At 49.7% G+C, this 19,994-nt stretch overlaps 1 protein-coding gene across 7 annotated transcripts in view; it reads right to left on the bottom strand.

The window, feature by feature from the left end:
* Positions 1-19,994, bottom strand: part of LOC119393546 (CLIP-associating protein 1-A) — a 154,308-nt gene that overhangs the window by 105,056 nt on the left and 29,258 nt on the right. For 5 of the 7 annotated variants that reach the window (XM_037660631.1, XM_037660629.1, XM_037660630.1 and 2 more), the window contains exon 9: positions 16,833-16,909. In XM_037660631.1, the coding sequence (XP_037516559.1) occupies positions 16,833-16,909 (77 nt within the window). Of the gene's footprint in view, positions 1-5,464; positions 6,093-16,832; positions 16,910-19,994 lie in introns of those variants that run through there. The other 2 variants (XM_037660633.2, XM_037660634.2) reach the window with 2 other exon arrangements.

The following is a 19,994-nucleotide window of genomic DNA, read 5'->3' on the forward strand; positions in this document are numbered from 1 at the left end:
TTGGGATACGCCCAGCAGTCGCTCAGAGTTCCTGAACGAAGAAGCTGTCGGTGCCCACGACGTGCAAGCGCGTAGGTGTCAAAATCCTGCGGTATATCCGCGGTGGTGCGAAATACAAAGAGAAGCGTCAGATACAGATCAACGAGTGTTCCTTAAAGGTACTTGCAACAAACAATGACACGCTGTTTTAGCTTACGCAGGATGACGACCATAGGTAGGCAAAAAATGTGGAGCTCACTCAGACTCACTCATGGAGTATATTTTGCCCTTAGGGCTCACTCGGACTTATGATTCGGAAAACGGACTCACTCGGACTCAAACTCATCTAAATATTAATCACTCACACTCAGACTCACGTCTCGATCTGATTCTGAGTGACCATGAGTGAGTCGACTGAGTCCGTTAGCGTATAATTAGCTTTTTCGATCAGGATGTCAAAGCACTTAAACGCCAATATCCCGCACAATAGGTGCTCTATAGGATACGCATTTTGATCTCGTAGCTTCACGTACGAGTTATCAGTGATTGCAATCTAGTAAGGACATTTTTATTGAAATATATGACTAACACGAGACGAGATATTTTATATCAAGAACTTCCTTTGAAAAAATTCGCGGGGGTGGGGGGTCTCAAGGCACGCCTCTGACCAATAAATATTGAGCTGGCGTATGAAAATTAGTGACCTGAAGTATCTGTGAGTAGAAGTGAGTATCAAAGTGAGCCGTCATAAGGCTGATAGTAATGCTGAAGTTGAGTAGTTACTGCTGACATGCACAAACTGCAACTACGCTTCACACACTTCTGAACTAATCAAGATGGCAGAGTTCGGACTAGAATTGCAATTAACGTGTCAACTCCACATTTTCCAAGATTCACTGCTCAGTTCTAACAGTGCTCCTGTCTGAGGACGTGGCCATTTGGGTTGACGCAAGTTAGATGTGCGGGAAAACACTGCGTACGTTACTCTGTATATTGTTAAAAGGAGGAGGCGACTCTATAAACGTAGCACGTAATATCAACGACACTTTTCCGATAGCGTTACAAACTTACGAAAATGTCTTTCACAGGCTGCACGCGCAGAGTAGCGCAGCATGGCGTGTATACGGCAAGCAGAGCTCGCAGCGCTGTCACGATTAGCCGACAAGCTATACAATAGAAGTAAACCACGCCTCATGGACAACAACCCTTACCGCTTTCACTCATTTAACTGCTAAAGTGCACCGACTACCACAAAAGCACGAGTCTATTGAGACCATGACTTCATTTTCCGGTTTGACGCAGCAACTGTGCATATATATGCGGCTGCGGAGGAGCGCGTGCGCGCCGCTTTCACCACAAAGTCACGCTTGGCATTCCATATGTATGCAATACACTATTAATATACCTCTATATCGCGTCAGAGCTGAAGGGGTAATAACGAAATAAACAGAAGAATACGATCGTACAACGTAAGATATAAACAAATGGATACACACAAACACAAAAATACACACAAACATATACGCAGATGGAGACGGAGCGCAGAGGATCCTCACAGCAGGGAAAGGTGGAGCAGTTTGGAGGCGCAGGAGAAGTCGTGCGCAGCGGCACCTGTTGTTGAGCGAGACCGAAACGAGGTAAAGAAGACCGCGTTTTCGGATGGACGGAGGGATCGAGCTCGTCTCGGCGTGGGCGCAGTAACTCGGTTTCGTAACGACCTCGTTATGGGGAGCCCCGGGTAAGTTTCGACCATGAGTTGGGATGCTTGGCTCGTCTCGGCTTAGAGCACACTGTAACGAAGTGTGCGGTAAGCCGAGACGAGACGAAAGGAGACAAAGGATGATAAAGGGAGCGAACAACAAAACCAAACCATCAGGCATCACACCTGAACACCGTATAGACCCCGATAGGACAACCGGATATATATAAAGCGGCCACCGGTAACCGCGGGCTGCTGCGCATGGCGACGCCTTCAGCACGCACGCTTGCCTTCGGTGAAACGTGAAACGCGCCCATCGACTCGTTTCTCGCAACGCAATGACATCTGTAACAGTCCGTGTTGCACTCGGATGCATTACGTAATCCGTGTACGTGCCTTTCCTGAGCTCGAGGCGTTTCGAAAGCAACAAGGATGCCTCTAAATACAAATTCGATACACCGTTTTCTGGAAAAGTATATGTACATATAGAGAGCTGCATCCCCTGTGAGGCTCGGGTATATATGTACATGAGTATACGTAATGTTCCTGAGAATGTATATGAGCTGCGTCTCATGTGCGGCTCGAGAGCCGTCTTACGTGAAAACACGCTCGAACGCGATGAATGTCGAAGCCATGCACTCGCGACATTATAGAGCAAAATGCAAGGCCACCCAAAATCGTGACAAATTGAGATTGGGGCTGGAGATAATTATACCACACGACTTTGCTACAGGCTCCAAATGTCAGACTAATTATCGAACTTCAGCACATCTCAACTAAGTGCGCGCACCAGTGACATTCTGGTAGCCCGTTTCTAAAGCCGTCCCGATTACTCAGTGCGGATGTTTTAAATTTCAGCTGTATAAGTGTAAGTCTTAATTAAGAGCAAGTGTAATTGCGCTCAGCGTGGACACACGCTAACATGACATTTGTTGACCTAAACGCACTACCGCAATTTCACTCCGTATGTGTCATAATTAACCGACTTAGCAAACGAAAGTGCGCCGTCGTCTACTGTCGAGCGTGAGGAAAGCGTCACGACCTCGTACGCACTAGAAACACAGCAACGCTTCTAGAAAATCTTGCCTGAATTCGCGACGCAGCTCGCACTGCTCCGATAGCGTGATCCAGAGCGACAGAAGGGCAGACCATAGAGGAGGGGAGAGCAGCTGGAAACGTTGCCTTGACAACAAACTCCGGACGCGGCATGCCTCAGGAAGGGCGCGCGCGAGGGATTTGCGCTTCGACAGAACGCAGTTTTCCCCCGCCGCTCCTCAATTCTCCGTAACCACCATAAACATCCAGACGCGCAGCCCTCCCCCCTCACCTCCTATATGTCACTTCTCTACAAAAAAAAAGGGGGGGGGGGGGGGGCAGTTCACTTTAGGCTCACTTCAACTGCGGTCGCAGCCCTGTCACGTGACAGATACGCACGATACCACAATGCTCTGTCGCGAAACGTGCAACGCGGCACGTATACCGGCATACGTATATGCAATGAGGTCGTAATGCAAGTTCAGCGAATCACCAACTGCGCCTATCGAGCATATAGGTTGGTCCGAATCTCACGGAGAGCCACATTCTCTTGTCTTAAAAAAAAAAAAAAGTCACCGAAACGGCGATAACTGAAGAGTCGTGTTGCAAGAGCTTGGTGGCACGGTAGCGAGCGAGACCTGATACCCGAAAACAAAGCAGCCCATCGAGAGTGAAATCTTAAGCAATATACGCATGAAACAGGATGTTACAGCTGCACTACTGGCACCACTGATGTGGTGCACTGCTCCACTACATCTATGGCATATTCCACCACAGCTACGGCACGTGAAAAAATTAGGGAAGCTTCGCACTAGTGGTGTCAAGCCTGAAGAAGTGCGGAGCTGGACAGCCTGCCTTGTTTCTCTTTATTTTTCTCATTTTTTGTCTATTTCTACTTCTCGCTCTATTTCTTTCTCTTCCTTCCCTTTCTCTCTATTTCTCGCTTCCTCTCTTTCTATGTTTATTTCTCTCTCTCTCTCTCTCTCTCTGTGTACTCATTCTCTCGCCCATGATAGTTATTACATCCCACGCCGGACAAATCGGCGCCCATGCTCTGGGAGCGAAGTGGAAGATGAAGAGAACGAAGAGAGCGCGTGCCGGTTCATGATGATGAGAGTTTTCTGGTCGCTCTGCACGGACTAACCGCTGCGATCTGCCACTGAATGTATAATAACATCTGGGGGGGGGGGGGGGTTACGTGCCAGAACCACGATATGATTGCGAGGCACGCCGTAGTGGAGAGCTCCGGGAATTTCGACCATCTGGTGTTCTCTAACATGCAGTGATATCGCGCAGTACACAAATGCCACTGAAAGCGTGGTATAACAATGGCGCCGACACGGCATCGACAAGCCTGCAAAGCAGCCGTGACCGGTCTGCAGCCATGAAGAAAGCTATCTGATCAAAATGGCATCGTCGACGTTGAGTGAGTGGTTTGGCTAATTAGACACGACTGCGTACCTGCTAAAGCGAAATCGACACCAGCAATTCATCAGAAGAAAAAAAATATAAAACTGTCAAAAAAAAAAAACAATGCCGAGACCAGAGCAACATGAGAATGCGCGTGTTTTCATCTCCAGGAATTACACAAGCGCGTCACAGCCATTGTTCAAGTAAATTACGTAACTTATTTGGCGTCGGCAAAAGCTCATTAAGGAAGCATCAAACATCATTAAAGCTATGCACGGATGCAAGAATGCCCTAATAGGCACAATTAACTCCGGTCGCCCAGGAAAAAGAAAAAAAACGCACGTTGTTTTCCTTGTTTTCTAAGCCGTAGACGACTTTCCTCTTGGACGTCAAGCGTCAACTTCAGAGCGGCATGAATGCACTCGAAGACAGTGTGCGCGCGAACACGCGTCTTCGCTCGGTTCAATTAATTAATGGAGAAATCAAACAACCCGGGCACGGTTGGTAGGATAGAGTAATGTCGGGTGCATGCAGCGGCCAATACAATCGAAGGAGCCGTGACGTATAGCTTGCCAGAGCCTCAACCCGTCACACAGACGAGCAGCCAAGTGTCCATCATTCGATGAATAATGGAAGCACGCTTGTCCAAAGCAGGAGAAACGGGTGAATCAGGGAGGGTGCATGACGTTTGGCTGCGGCGCAGCGGCCACAGGAAGCAAGAATGGATAGAGGAGGAAGGAACTTCTGGTGCGGGAGAGGGGCAGCGCATCTCTGATTCAGGCAACGCGCGGAACGGCGGCGCGTCCGACCGGCTTCTCACACGCACGGCGCGGCTTCGCCGTAAAAGCACAAAGAACAACAAAAAAAGACGCCACAGCTACTGCATGCTGCTACGAACTGCTATCGAGCCGCAGGATCGCAGCACTGAATTACCCGGAGCCGCGCGCTGAAGCCCGTTCCGACGCGAGCACCGAATCGCGACAGACTATACAAAAAAAAAAGAAAATAGTTAGGTCGTAGTTTTTGTTGGTATATACAATCGCGGCTTCTGGGCCTATCAGTTCTTGTTTTCTTGCTCACTTTTACTCAAAGCTACTTACTTATGTATCAAATATATATATATTCAGTGGTATGCCGGGTCAAGTAGTTTCTCAAGAGTGCGGATCACTAAACAAGAAATTCGTTTTCTATTCCAGTTCTGTGCACGGCAAGCATCGCATTTTTGTTTCCCCGTTTAAAACACTATTGACAACGATACCTCTGTTCGTTACTGCAGGCACTGCAATTCCCGTGGAAGATGAAAAAGAACAGCCGGTCAATCTCTCACACTCGCAAACGCACCTTTGCATCCGCACGAGCGCTTGGTGGGCGACGACCGGTTGCCCTCGCGCAGCATGTTGTCGTACATGAGAATCCACATGGAATCCGCGTCCCACAGCGCGCCACTGCCGCCAGAGTTGACGCCGGCGGTGCCGTTGAGCGCAGCGGGGGCGACGGCAGAAACGCGGCGGCGGCGGCACCGGTAGACGCCGCACCGCCGGACGCTGCGACGGCAGAAGTACCGTTCGGCGTCGGCGTCGCCGAAGGAAGCTGCGGAGCAAGAGGCGGTGGCGGCGAGTCCGCGGCATGACCGTTGGAAGCCGGGGGCGGATGACCGGCCGAGCTCGACGCCACACCCGCTGCGCAGGCCTGCGCTTCTCCGCCGGCGTCGCACGGCACCGTCGACGGCATCGTCGCCCTCCGACGACAACAAGGAGAACGGCACACCACACGCGCACCACATGCACGTCGGCCCTCGAGGACGCTGGGGGGCGAACGCGCTTTAACGGCGGCGACGCGAGACGAGAAATCCCTCGTCTACCTCCCTAGCAGACGACCATAAGACGACGCGACGCACAGAAGCCGAGCAGGTGGCCGCCGCCGCCGCTACGACGGTCTCTTCCTCCGAGGCCGCCGCAGGCGAATGACGCCGCGCCGCTGCCGCATAACAGCGAGAACCCGGCTTCGGGCAACGTTGAGGAAAGCGGGGCACTGCGAGCACGGTCGCCGCCGCGTGCGTTCCACTCCTCGCTTCGCACACACGCGAGAGCGGCTGCCGCGTCGAAGCAGAGGCCGGCGTAGTCGACGAGTACGCTCGCTCCGTCGCCGTCGAGGGAACGACGCGAACCGGCGGCAGCGCCCCCTCCAGCCACGCTTTCCCGGTGGAAGAGGAGGGTGGGTGCGGCGGCTGAAGCCGGTGGCCAATGAGCACCCGGAGCAGAGTGAATGGATGCTGCGCGCCGCTTGGGACCGCATCTTCCGCGCGAGGGGCCCCCGCCGTGAAACACGGGCCCGTTTGTGTCAAACACGAGAGCGTCGCGTTGATGCGGTTGAGAGACGAAAACCAACACAATACGCCTTACGTGGGAAAACGTTTCGCTTTATTTAAAGGGCCCCTAAACCACTCCGAGTTGAAATACAAGAGTGGCTTCTCTTTCGCCTTCAATACCCTTCCTACAGGCACTATCTCCTCCTCGCCACTTATTTCTTCGTAAAGCACGTGAACAATGTCGGCACCACGGTGTTGTCGGCACTAAGCGCGAAGCCTATCAGGATCTCGCGTCTTTGGCTACATGCTGCTATCTCCGCTTGCGCGCTTGAAGACGCAGAAAACGAGGTGAAATCAATTGATCGCGCGTGCACGATTGTAATGCGAGACAAAGCAGGACGGGCGTGTGACTGCACGGCAAAGCGGGGTAGGAGCCGACTCACAGCTAACACCCTTCGTATATCGACCAATCGATAGATCACTTCTTCATTTCACACGAACAGACTGCTGGCATCACGAATTGTGCCGAAAAGACGGGAAACGCCAGGAGAGAATAGCGAGGATGGGAAGAATCCGCCGTGTTACAGCCGAAGCTCTTGCACCAGGAGAGTGAAAAATAATTTCCGCGAATTTCCCAAAGGGGCACCTGTCGAGTGTGCGAAGCTTTCTATCAATCAGAGCCGCGTCGACGCCTCAGCTAGGGGGCGGAGCGTACAGTGCTGGTATAATGCGAGTAAGTACGGTAGACCTCAATGAAAGCCGGCTTTAAACAAAACTGTACGCTTACAGTTTTATACGATAATCTCCTATTTTAAATGCAAACATTTCTTTTCCCAATATATAGCTTGGAAGACGGCATTTCTGACGCTCACCCCCAAATGTGGTGCGAGCAAATTCAGGTTTACTTTCCATAATACGCTCCGAACTAACTAAAGCGACGTATGCCTCGCCCTTGCATGGGCGAGCACGAATCAAACCGACGCCTTCTACAGAAACTTATCACGTGTCTTCCTCTAAAAATCCGAGCAACAGGTATCCGAGGTACAGCTCGATAGTTATAAGGCAGGAAGCAAATCGAGAACGACGGTTATCCGAAGCACTTTGTTGTCACCAATATATCGCTTGAAGGGAGGGCGCGAAATCGAACGCTCCGTGAAATCCAATAGCTGTTTGCCGAAGACACACACACAAAAAAAAAAAGACTGCGACGAGGGTGCAGCTTTCCGCGATGGTATTTCAAGAGAAGAACGATGCGCAATAAAGTAGCACACACATAAGCGCTCAACGTGAAACATCGGGTGAGGGTGGCATCCAGTCACCGCAAGACGCAAAAGAAAGAGAAAAGAAAACATGGTCGCGGGGTGGATGCAGAAGAGGATGACGCGACAGCCTAAATAAGGAAATAAACGAAACCAGTGGGAAAGACCCCGCTCTCTGGCATTCGGTTTGCCTCCAAAACCTGACGCCCTTTGTTGAGCGTAGCAGCCCCCCCCCCACCCCCCCCGGGCTCTATCGCAAAACCAGTGCGCGGCGGCGCAAGGACAAAGGGAACCGTGCCAATGCCCTCCAGTGTGGCGAAAAAAATAAACAAAACAAAGTGAAAAGAGAGGGAAACCCGGCCGTCTGGTGAGTGAAGCACGCGAGGAAAGGAATCGATCTGATTTTCGACCTTGTCGCGCGACAGACGCCAGGCCGGTTCTGCAGTCGGTCAGATCGAAAAACGGCATCGCCGCATGTACACGGTGTTATAGTATATATACGGCCTGCGGTCGTTGTCTGCACAATTATCGAAGGCCACCGAGTGTCTCAAAAAGCAAGTGTAAAGCCACACATTGTCGGCATGCACTTGACGAAGCCGTCAAGAAAAAAAAAAATTACTCGGCAGCATGTTACACTCTCGGTAACACGCGAAGGCGCAAGCTTGATGAGCACTTAGTACTGCATTAAAGGGACACTGAAATGAAACAATGGATCGGCTCAGATCGATAAATTGTACTCCTGAGAACTCTAACGTCGTTAATTTCACCATGATAGTCTTATTAACAGAGGAGAAAATCAAGGTCAAAGTTTGATATTTAAATTTCGCGCCGAAATCTCCACGCGTGACGTCACGGATTTCAACGTGTGCGTGCGCGCGCCTTCATTTTTAATGATCAGGAACTACGTAAGACCTAGTAGGCGCCTTCAAAACATATGACGTCACGGCGTTTGGCCCGGGAATTTCAAGGTGGCGTCGCCACCCGCATAGATCTCTTTCTGCGTCTCTTCTCGCGACAAGCGTGGTGATCTTGAAATTGTGAAAGAGTATAATTTACTAATATGAGAAAAATCTTTTTTTTTTCTCCTGAGTGTCCCTTTAAGTTATACAATACTTCATGCATCTATACTTCATGCAAGACGTAACGAGCCGCAAGGTGAGAGAGAGCACTGAATTACCTTGAGTTCTCAGTCGATGATTGCATTGTTTCTCACTCTCTGAAGTTTCTGCACCTCGCATAGTCGCACTACCACCGAGATCGGCTCACCTTTGACCGAGCTACGATGCCATGTGTGACGTCATTACGTGAAGTCATCATGTGATGACGTCATGCGACGTTTCGATAATGTCGCAGGTTCCGTATTGATTTCGACCACCTGGGGTCCTTTAATGCGCACCTAAATCTGAGTACACGGCTGTTCCTGCATTTTCCTGCATCGTACACAAGAAAAGGAAACGCGTTTCGACGCCGTATACAGGCAGCAGCGCGAGAGAGAGATTCGGTTCGTCGCTCACTGCCAAAGCCGACTGCGAGTTGTGTCAACGATGTCAACGAACGTCTCAAACAATAGCAACCGAAGGCGGCTCGCATTCGGCGCACAAAACAGCTAGCCACAATAGGCCTGGAGAAGACGACGGATGCGGTAAAACAAGGGCACGTAGGCCACCGCTGAGGCTGTAGCACGAAACCGCGTACCGCCAATGATGATGATGATTCGGTGGTTTTTGGCGCGAAAGACAGATACAGCCGAAGAGCGCCAGGGTAGTAATAATGAGTTTTCGATGACGTAATGAACAGAGAAGTGCAGATATGACGTGGCCGTAAAATGGCCTAAATCGCTGTTTAAAAAAATCTGGGGCTTAACATGCGAAACCACGATATGACTGAAGCACATCGTAGTAGGGGCAGGGCAGCTGGATGCAATCAATGGGGACTCCGTTTTATTTAATTTTCTTGCACCTAAATTCAAGTACACGAGCGTTTTTCTATTTCGTTCCCATCGAAATGCCGCTGCCGCGGCTGAGAATCAAACCCGCGTCCTCGAGCACATCGGCGCGACTCCTTATCCTCTCAGCTGTGAGTCGGTGAAGGTGGGACAGGTGGGCAATGGCACCGCCTTATAGGCTAGTGGAGGGGGAGGCAAATTCGGTCTCCTAACTTACACGATTTTACGAGCAACCATACGGAAGCCAATGTTACAGATGAATTGATACCGAAGAGCCAACAAAACACTGTGCGCCCGCCGCCCTTGTGTTCTGCTCACCGCAGAATTAAGAGAAGAGGTAGAATGACCTTGAGAAAACTATATATAGGTCACTTTGCCAAAGCTTCCCTGCGTGCACCTGTTTTCACCACGGCGTCGTTAGTGCTAGCTGCTCATATACATGTATATGCATCTTTCACTGGAAATCGCGCGCTTTGTGCAAGCGAGCTCGTGTGTCGTGTGCTAAAGGCGGGGGGGGGGGGGGGTCGCCACCAGCATATGGTGTGCCTCCTTAAGGTGGACCCTGAATACGCATATGTTATACTTCTAGCATTATGTTCTAATGAAATGTCTAGCATTGTGTTCTAATGCGAAGTCGGCGGCGAATATAGAAACTATAGTGGCCGAACGCGTCGATCGACGCCGCACTGGTCAGTCATGTAAATCCCTCCCACTGTTACACAACGGCACACAGTTGGTCGGTACACGCTGTAGAATGCTGCGCCGCTAATTTCCTCTTAAGTCGCAGCGAAACGTACACCACCGCCAGTGCATTCAGTGAAGAATGCTGGACTCGCGCGTTTCTGGCATGCTGAAACTCCGTTCGGCGAATCGAGACGCATGCAGCTTACAGGAAGAGTTTCTTCAAGGGCGCGCACACGTGAATTCGGTGTCAATAACCATGCCGAGAGAAAACTCGTTCCCCCGAGAAGCGCTCGCCGAGGCCGCGAGACGTGAATCTCGCCGCAAACAGTGTACTACATATGCGAAAGAATGCGACGAGCAGTTCTTGAGAGCAGACGTTGCAGGGGGAAACGTATACTCACGAAAGACTGACGTCACCTGTACGGCCTGTGCCAAAAGTGGACCCAGGCGACAGGAGATGTGTGCACTTGAAACCTGACCGTATACTGCGATATGTCGTTGATATATTTGATACTCAAGAGCGTGGAGGCGCCCGAATTGAAGACTTAAGTGGTAGACACAAAGAACACGAGAAATTAAAGAAAAGCAACATATCAAAGTTGCCAGTTGTAAGGTTAAGTTCACGCATGATGAACAAACAGAGTACAAAGGTTCGGTTTCGTCAGCTGTTGGATACCAAAAAAAAAAAAGAGGCCTGAGCGGGTGAGTGAGTGAAAGAAGGGAGAGAGAGGGGAGAGAGAGTCCGCGACCAATACAGAATACACACAAAATGCCCCGCGACACTCATCCAACTATATGGTATTACAATGAGGCCAGTGTATGAGTAGTGTTTTCGTTGCGTGAGAAGCAAAGGCAGCGCTTTATCCGCCGAGAAAAAAGGACCCCAACACCCAATTATTCTTTAATTAACAATTAATGACTCTGAGCAGCACGAAGGTGACACTGAAAAATATAACTGAAGTAAAATGCGATCTAAGAGCAAACGGGAAGCTAGACGTACTGCCTACAGATTGAACATGCGGCGCTATAGCTTCTACGGACGCCACGCAGCTCTTCCAAGGGCTTCGTAGAGAGCTGAATGCTGTACAGCGTGAAATTCTACGAGCACCCGCACGCCGCCCGATCTCGCACGCGCTCCACGTTAGTCGTTCGCCAGTTTTTGAGGACCGTAGCCAAGAAGTATCGGCCCTACATGTGATCGCCACGTCAGGGCGCGCGCGTGTGGACAAAGCTACACAGCACAGCTGAAGCTCTGAGGTCACGTGTTGGGCCGATATTGCGAAGAAACGCGGCGAAGTAAATGGCTTCGCGGACAGTTTCGCTTGCCCGATGCTGGCTGCGCGACCCACTGCTCCCTCTCCTACTTTGTCTTCCGCGGCACCCAGTGAAAAGACACACCGGTTTCCTTGCTGCAGCACTGGCATTGTGCACCATTCGGGCATCCGGCAATGTCACACGCATGCGGCATTTTGTCGAACTTTCTGTCAGAGCGACTTTCACGAGCGCGCAAAACACGCACGGCAGTACGCGATCCCGAAACTACCACTGAGACGGGCGAGGCGCAGTTCGGCGAAAACGGAATCTTTGAACCACGCGCGCCGTTCCCCATGGCAACGCCACGGAGGTTTTGTTTTCCATGAATCAAGCGGAAACGAACAAACAGCGTTTTATTACGTCTTTTGATGCTCGGAATGTTCTTTTTTTACTGCTGCTAGTTTGATTACTAGTGATTTATTGTAGGCCGACTTCCATACATCATCGGGATCATTTCGAAAATGTCCCACTCGTGGCGCTCATCATGTGATACATTTAGCTTAATTTCTCGGTAAGTAGGGCTCTGCCGTTGATAATATTGCCGTTTTAGAAGTTGTCATACATTGGGCTTTCACTCTGACATAAATTGTTATTTGCCTTTAGTGTCCCTTTAAAGTAAGGACCAATGAATTGTAAGAATAGTTAATGGGAATTAAATGAATGGGTTCACTGAAAGAGCAGACAGTTTTCTTGTGAGCAGCTGGGATCGTTGCGGCACCTGGCGGAGCAGGTCTCAACCCCGCGCTCCTTTCTACGTGGCCTCTGTGATCAGCTTCTGCAGTGCGACGACGTACTGTTAATCGCGATGTTAACCGAAGGAATACACCAGGACACACGTGCGAGTGTCACTACCAGACATCTAAGTCAAGGACCAGGTTTGCCTCAATTTTTTTTTTCTTCGTCCATGTCCCCAACACCCGCTATGTGTGCATGTATAACAGTCGGATGTGCTGCGAAAAAAAAAAAAAACGCCCTATCGTCGTTAAACCACCTCGACAGGACACACGGGACACTGCGAGAAGGGTCTGCATATACGCGAGGTCGGGCGAGCGCGGGAAGTGCGAAACCTTGGGCAAAAGGCGGCGGCCGTTGACCAGCGCTCTCCGCAGTCGGCCGCTGTCGTCAGCTGGAGATCCGCAGCCAAGCAGCGCGACGACGCCATACACCAGCCGAGCAAGCGAAACTGGACCGCCAAGGCGCTATCGCCCGCGTTCCACTGCAGTAAACCTCCTCGACCGCCTTTTCCGTTGGCGTCAAACGATCCTTGGCGCCTCGACAAACACCTGGGAAGGCACGTTCGCGCTATACAGCCCCTTCCACCGACAAGCTCCGCGGAAACGCGCTATTCCTGGAGAAAGAAGCCGCAATAACTGAAGGCACGAATCCGCTCCAAGAATGACGCTCAAGCTCTTTTTCTTTGTTTTCTTTTTTGTTTTTTCCCTCTGTCGTACGCGCAGCGCCGACGCAGTCCGGAAGAAGTGCCAGTTGAGCAACTCCTGAAGGTGACATCAATCTCACTCGAAACACAACCGCTGTGTAATACAAAGTCACGGTTTCACGACTGCGTCTTTCTTGTGGCTTTTTTTTTTTATGAGTTCCGCACAACAAAATACGGTGGTATAAGAAAAAAAACAAAAATGCAAAAACACTACTCGGCAAAAGAGAGAGCAAGCTCGTGACGCAATGGTGAGACAGCGAGTCAATAGGTGAAACGAACATGCTGCGACGAACCTTCGCTACGCCCCTGATTGGGAAGTCGCTTTACACTGCGAACGTCACGTGGAAATATATCTTTGCGCAGTAGTCGGGCGCAACCGACTCTTAGCAGAAAGCTGTTCACATCGTGTTTTCTTCTAAATTACAACGCCCGTCCGTGAACTGCAACGCCTCGAGTAATAAAGCAACCAAGGGGGTTTTCCCTCACGCACAGCATGCGGCGCACGCAAGTTCGCAAACGCGACAACGTCCCGGCGTATGCACTCCGTGTGCCTCGACCGAGACCTGCGGAGCATGCAATACGCGAATACAGTATACGTGTATGGAAACACTGAGAATAGCCTGCCGTATAAAATACACGCCTTTCACGCTCATATCTGGACTGATATAAAAGGATCCATACATGGGAATATTAAGAATTGGACAGGTATGACCGTATTTACGACAACTGATAGGCAATATATGGCCACATCTGCCTAACTTTTAATGTGCGAGACTCGGTTCTCGCTAGATACACTGATCTTTATCATCCATTCTTCACCCACGTCCCCGAGACAACATGTCCGAAGTTCCTTTTAGGACTCCTATAAACCGAGCGCTATGCAATAAGCTGGCGACGTCGTAATAGGAAACCCGCTACACATGGTGACTGCGCGGCTCGTCTTTGGCTCCCTGCACGCGGCCCGCCGATAACGGCAGCGATAAAACTCGAAGGGGACCCGGACATACATAACCATAACACGGAATAGGGCTGCTCACGGACCGGGACACGGTTTAAAGCGTACGTGGAGTTGAAGCCACGCAGCCAACGCCGTTACATACGCGACGCACGAGCACAAGGAAGTGAAACCCGCAACGCCTTGGAGCTCGAAAAAAAAAAAGGGGGGGGGGCGTTAATCGCAAGAAGCAAAGCGAGCGATTAGGGCAGCTCCTACGCCACGACGACCGGTAGTCACTAATTATCGTGTACACACCCACAGAGATATACACGGCGCGATTGCGTTTTGCCGGACACGTATACGGCTACGCGGAACGCGTGTTGCACGCGAGGAGGGTATAATAGATGACAAATCGGGGAAGCGAATATACACGGCGACGCGTTCAGCGAGGCGGCCAGCTAATGAGCGCGTTTCTCGGCCTATTAATGAGGTTGCAGGGCAGCAACGAAAGCGAAAGCTAATCGCCGCGCCCTGTACATCGACTCGAAAGTCGTTTTGCGCCGGGTTCTCGCGCACACGACGTATGCACGCGTTGCGCGATAGCATATGGCTATGCGCAGACAGAGGCGCAACTTTAAATGCGTGGAATATGCCGTCCTTCCAACTCCCCGCATGAAAACAAAAAGCCAACCAAGCAAATTCGTTTAGCAGGGTATGATCGGTCATTTTTTTTTTCCTTCCAACGCCGCATGAGTTACGGAGTTCTATCCCGTATGCGACTTCGTGTTACAGTATACCAGTGCATTTTACGCGGTGCCATCTATATAGATGTTTAAGCTCGATGCACTTCTGTAAGACATTATATGCTATGTTAATAAAAGGCGTGTGAGGAAAACGAAACACTGTGCTGACGCACTTATGTCATTATCTGGAACCTGCGCAACTGCACACCACACAATGATTACCATCATAGAGCGCTAGGGGTAAGATGGCAGCATTCGCTTGGGGAATAAAGTGCTGCTGGAGATCAGCCGCGCGCAGCGCAGAAGGCAGCCACTTACAACTCCTTTTAAACTATTATTTCCGTTCATTCGGAAAAACGCTCGCAGCTAGTGGTTATATTTTTTTTTTTTCAATAACGCGCCTAAACGTCAGCCCTGGACGTCAATGTGACGTCACAGAAAGAAGTTCATTCTACGCGCACCAAATGCTTGACGTCACGGTGTGCTGATGTGGGAGCTTCAAAGATAGCGTCGCCGCCTGCCTTGCCCCCTTTCTGGCTGACCAATCTTCCTCTCACAAAACAATATCGGTAGAGCCGTTTCGCTGTAGCTTAAGTGCATGCATCGACAGGCTGAGCCCGCGAATTGAAACAGCGCCTTGCGTAAGAGGCACCGACGGGCGTATACATAGCGCCCCGACGTGTAGGGCGACGCCAACGTACAAGCGAGTCCTGTCACCAGAAAACGCGTGCCTCGCGTAACGATTATTCAGTAATACGCCTTGCGCGCCAGCTTATCTCTCAGCGACCACTTGCAGAGGAAAGTAGGCACGAAGGACGAAGCCTCATTCAAGAATCATCGCCGCCAGGTAAACGCTATCAAAAGAAAAGCAAGCAAAAACGCGGGAACGACGCCAGTAATACGCTGCACATAGGCGAGTTCCCGCGTAGAGGGTCGTTTCTATTAAAGCACGTGCTATATGCAAGGCCGCGGAATAAATGAGCGCGCGGCACGCGACGCAACGCGTTCGACATGTATATGTCAACGCTCCGAGGCGTACGGCCGGTGATCCGAATGAGACATTTCGCAGTTCTCACTCACTACGTACGCGGCCACCTCGTGGTTCGACTGATGCCGGCGAAACACGCCACGAGATCGGAGCGGCCCAGTTCCGTGTCCGCAGGCTGAACACGCGGCTGGCGATGAAGAAATGTGACGAGTGCCCGCCGTGGCGCCAATATCCGTGTGCAAAGAATTCAGAAGCACGTCCAGTCACTTCTTGTTTGGGAAGGTTGGAGTGGCTAGGATGTGCAGAACCAAGATTGATTTGAACTTGTCCATTCCTTTTATTCCCCATGCATGTTCAAAATGCAGGACATCCAGGGCAGAAAGCCATCAACATCCATCTTTTCTTTTTTTTTTTTTTGCTTTTCGTGCATACGAGAACCTTTACAAAAACATTAACTGATACAGCATCTGAGTGCACCAAAGGTATGAAACCAGCCTGTTTCATAAAACTCGGCCCACAAACACATAGTTTTTATTCAGAACTAGTAAAGTATTACAAAAGAACCTAAAGAACACATGGATCATACGCACACCTGTTTGAAAGAGTTGCAGGAGCTGCGGAGCATATCATTTCCGGCACTTGTCGTACGCGCTGTAAATCATTAGAAAAGACACCCCCACCTCCTCTCCCCGAGTATAAAACACTAATGCCATCTTCAACAAATCGCACTAGTGTGCACCAGGGTGCCCAGGCACTACGATGATTCGACAAAACGATGCAACAGGCCCGGTACACACTGGTGCGATTTAATGAAGATGCCCTAAGTGACCATGATATTCCATGAAGCCAGTGAGGGCCAAAGTGACAAAGGCTGGCATGAACCAACCAGTAACTATTGAAAGCCTAAAAAAAGTGAAAAAGCTGCAGATCGGTGAGGAATTCAGTCACCACCTTTCTTTGGCAGCCAGATGAGCCAGGCCAAACGATGACCTAGGATTCGCCGCCACAGAACACAGGTTTCAGCAAACATGGCCTATACCTCTAAGGAGGTCCCGCAGTCTACGCCTACAAAATTCAGAGTTACACTACTCACCGAGGTCGAGTGTTGCGGTTGGTAGAAGCTGCCCAGAGCTCTTCACTTCGTCGAACTTGTTGAACAGTGCTTGCAGCCTAGATACACAAAGGAATAAACGAAAAAGAGAAGAGGCACCCCTTCGTGATGATGGCGACCACGCGCAATGCAATTCTGCTATGCGTGCATACAATGTGCAAGCAGCAGCACTGGCACATCAACTAGTTCAAGTACACGCACAGTGTTTCTCCAATGACTGCTAAAAAATCCTGAAAATAGAGCACTTAAGGGGAAAACGCAATTTTTTAAAAACTGAGTTAGTGGGAATGGCAGACGTCGTTAAGCCTTTCATGTATTTTAATTGGCCACATTGCTAAATATTCTAATCAACTTATTTAATTAACAAAGTTAATTATATGGCCGTTGAAATTGAAATTTTATAGACACTGCCAATGTGATCCCATACCTTTTTTCAAATCACAGGAAATGCCCTCCTAGACTCAACTGCATGAGTAAGCTTCAATTTCTTGCTGGGAAACAAAGTGAGCACTTTAGGAGTACAGGAAACCACGTGTACAAGAAACATCAGCTGCTGACATCCTTTAACACCTCTCAGTCAGCTTAGGCATGCTAAGCCAAGCACGATGCAATGTGTGCGCTCCGTGTGTGTCTTTTTGTGTTCCCTGTCTACGTCTTTCATGCGCAACAGTTTACGACGATGCAACATTTATAGTGGATCTTTATCGACTACGTGCACATGTTTTGCCACTCGCACAGAGGTGCAGGACGTTCGAGAGGCTTGCAACAAGAGGAAGATTGTTCTACCTACAACTCGCAAGACAGTGCAATTTGACAAAGCAAGTGCCATAATACATTCCTCTGCAACCTTTCTTGCCAAGTACACCACTGTGGTTAAAGGGGAAATCCGGGAGTTTTTCGATATTCACCGATTTCAATTAAACTTTCAGCACATGTTATCTTCGGTACCGTGATGATATGTGCCAAATTACACAACTGTAAGTCATTTAGTTTTTTCAAAAACGAATTTTAAAATTGGTAGCCAATTCCGGAATCACGCCTGTTAACGCGGGCCACCCTGTGTATATGACGTAACGTGTCTACTTTTTTCCGACCCCGCCTCGCCTAGCAGACAGTTGCAGCACGCACTTTCTGCTACGAGGCGGCGACGACGCGAGCAAAGTTGTTCGGCTTTGTTAGCTGCATTGCGTGTTAGTCGTCGTTGACATCTGATCTTACAGTAAGTACGCACAATACTGAGCAACGAGGAGATCGATGCGGGGCACGTCAGCTACTTCACGCGCCTGCGGGTTGAAATCAAAAGACGTTGCTTCCGCGCTCATATAGTAGCTGCAATCATCGCTGAACTCGTCACTGGTAAGATGAGACGGGTTGCCACAGTTTAATTCAGCGTCGTATGACATCGCCAGCTTGCTTTTCGCATGATAGAAGAAGCGCGTGTGCTATGTTTACAACCTGGCCAGCCATGGCAGCGTGTAGCGTCCTTCGTGACGTCATCGCATGCCCAACATGGCGGAGCTCAGCTCCCTGTTTCAGTTACGACTCATCGTTTATTGCTTATTTAAAATTATTGATGAGTCTCTCAGCAAAATGAACCACCCTTGCTTTTACAGGACTGTTAATACTATTTGGAAACAGCATTATCTCAATATGGTCAAAAATGCACCGGAGTTCCCCTTTAAGGATGGTTTAAGGATGCATTTGTTGCTGAAGGTGTGTTGTGCAAGGTGAAGTCAAGGGGACTTAGCTGTGTCCCCCTGCATAGCATTAACAAATACCTAATTTTACTCCATGAAGTACTTGCAGTACACCCTCATTGCACACAGCCAAATGATAGCAGCATGCAATGTAAGCAACTACTTTTTTCCGTAAAGATCGCCACATTTGCCTCACTAATGTGATACATGGTGTCACTAGAACTTGTTCAGCTCCTTCCTCGGCCCTTTCAGTGTCACTTACATACTTGCGCATTCTCCACTTGTATGTCCACTGTAATGTAAAGCTAGCAAGCACCAAAATGGTTCCGCCATCTGTTGACTATTTCCAGAAGCTTAGTTTCCTCCTCTCTCTGGGTTTGTGGAGTATTACATTTTGTTAATGGCTGCAGAATGCAGCATCATGGGTGTCCACAAAGAGTCGACTGCCAGCGTTTGCACATCACTGCAGCAGGGATTCTCTGCTGAGATATTCACACCACGTGTAAGGCTGCGACTCTCAATGTCCTACACATTTTTTTTTTCTTCTGCCACTCGCTGTTCTTGCGACTGAGCACCTGCTTTCCATAGGTGTGCTTCCCCAGCAAGGCCCTTGCCTCTCTCGCATCGCATTCATCTGTTGTTCTCTAGTGTTGTGTGTAGTCGTACATTTCTTTCTGGTGTCCATGTCCTTCGCCACGCTACAACAAAGCTTAAAGAGGTACTAACGCGAAAATTTTCTGTTGTTTTTTTTTTTTTGTGTCATATAAAAGGCCAAGCCCTCAACAGCCTAGAAAATGTACAGCTAAGCGCGAGTGCAACCTGAAAAAGTAATTACAGCATGTTTTTAAAAGCTAGTTTCAGTTCCTACTGTACCCTGACGTCACAACACGGTACGAGCTTCTCGTTACGTGCTCGCACAAGGTATCGCGACGTTTCCACGGCCGCTTCGCACCAAGGCTGCATTCATGATGCACAAGCGGCCATTATGAATGCTTTGGTCACACATAAGCGGCCATTTTGGAGGTTTTGGCACCTGATGTCACCACAATTAGCCATAGTGTTGCGTGAAGTCACCAGAATTGGTACTGTAGCCTGACATCAAGCCAGTGTCGATATTGGTAGGTGCGCCATGAGAAAACTGACTTTAATATCAAACTAATGATGATGATGATGATTAGTGGGGTCTAGTGGCACGAGGGCCAAATATATTAACAGCATTTGTTGAACTTCACAGTTGCTCAGAGCTGTTTCTGTATCCAGGAGATTCATATGGCAGAGTAAACTCACCTTACCTTCAAAAAATGGCATCAGTACCCGTTTAAGAAATGACCCACCATCAACAAGCCTATCCACCCTTATTGCTGTTCTCTTTGCACTGTCTTGTCAAAAGTAAATGAAAGCACTGCTTCCTGGAGCACAGCCACATGACTTCTTTGAGATGGTTGCT

The sequence above is a fragment of the Rhipicephalus sanguineus genome, chromosome 5 (genome assembly GCF_013339695.2).
Source record: "Rhipicephalus sanguineus isolate Rsan-2018 chromosome 5, BIME_Rsan_1.4, whole genome shotgun sequence".
Classification (NCBI taxonomy): domain Eukaryota; kingdom Metazoa; phylum Arthropoda; class Arachnida; order Ixodida; family Ixodidae; genus Rhipicephalus; species Rhipicephalus sanguineus.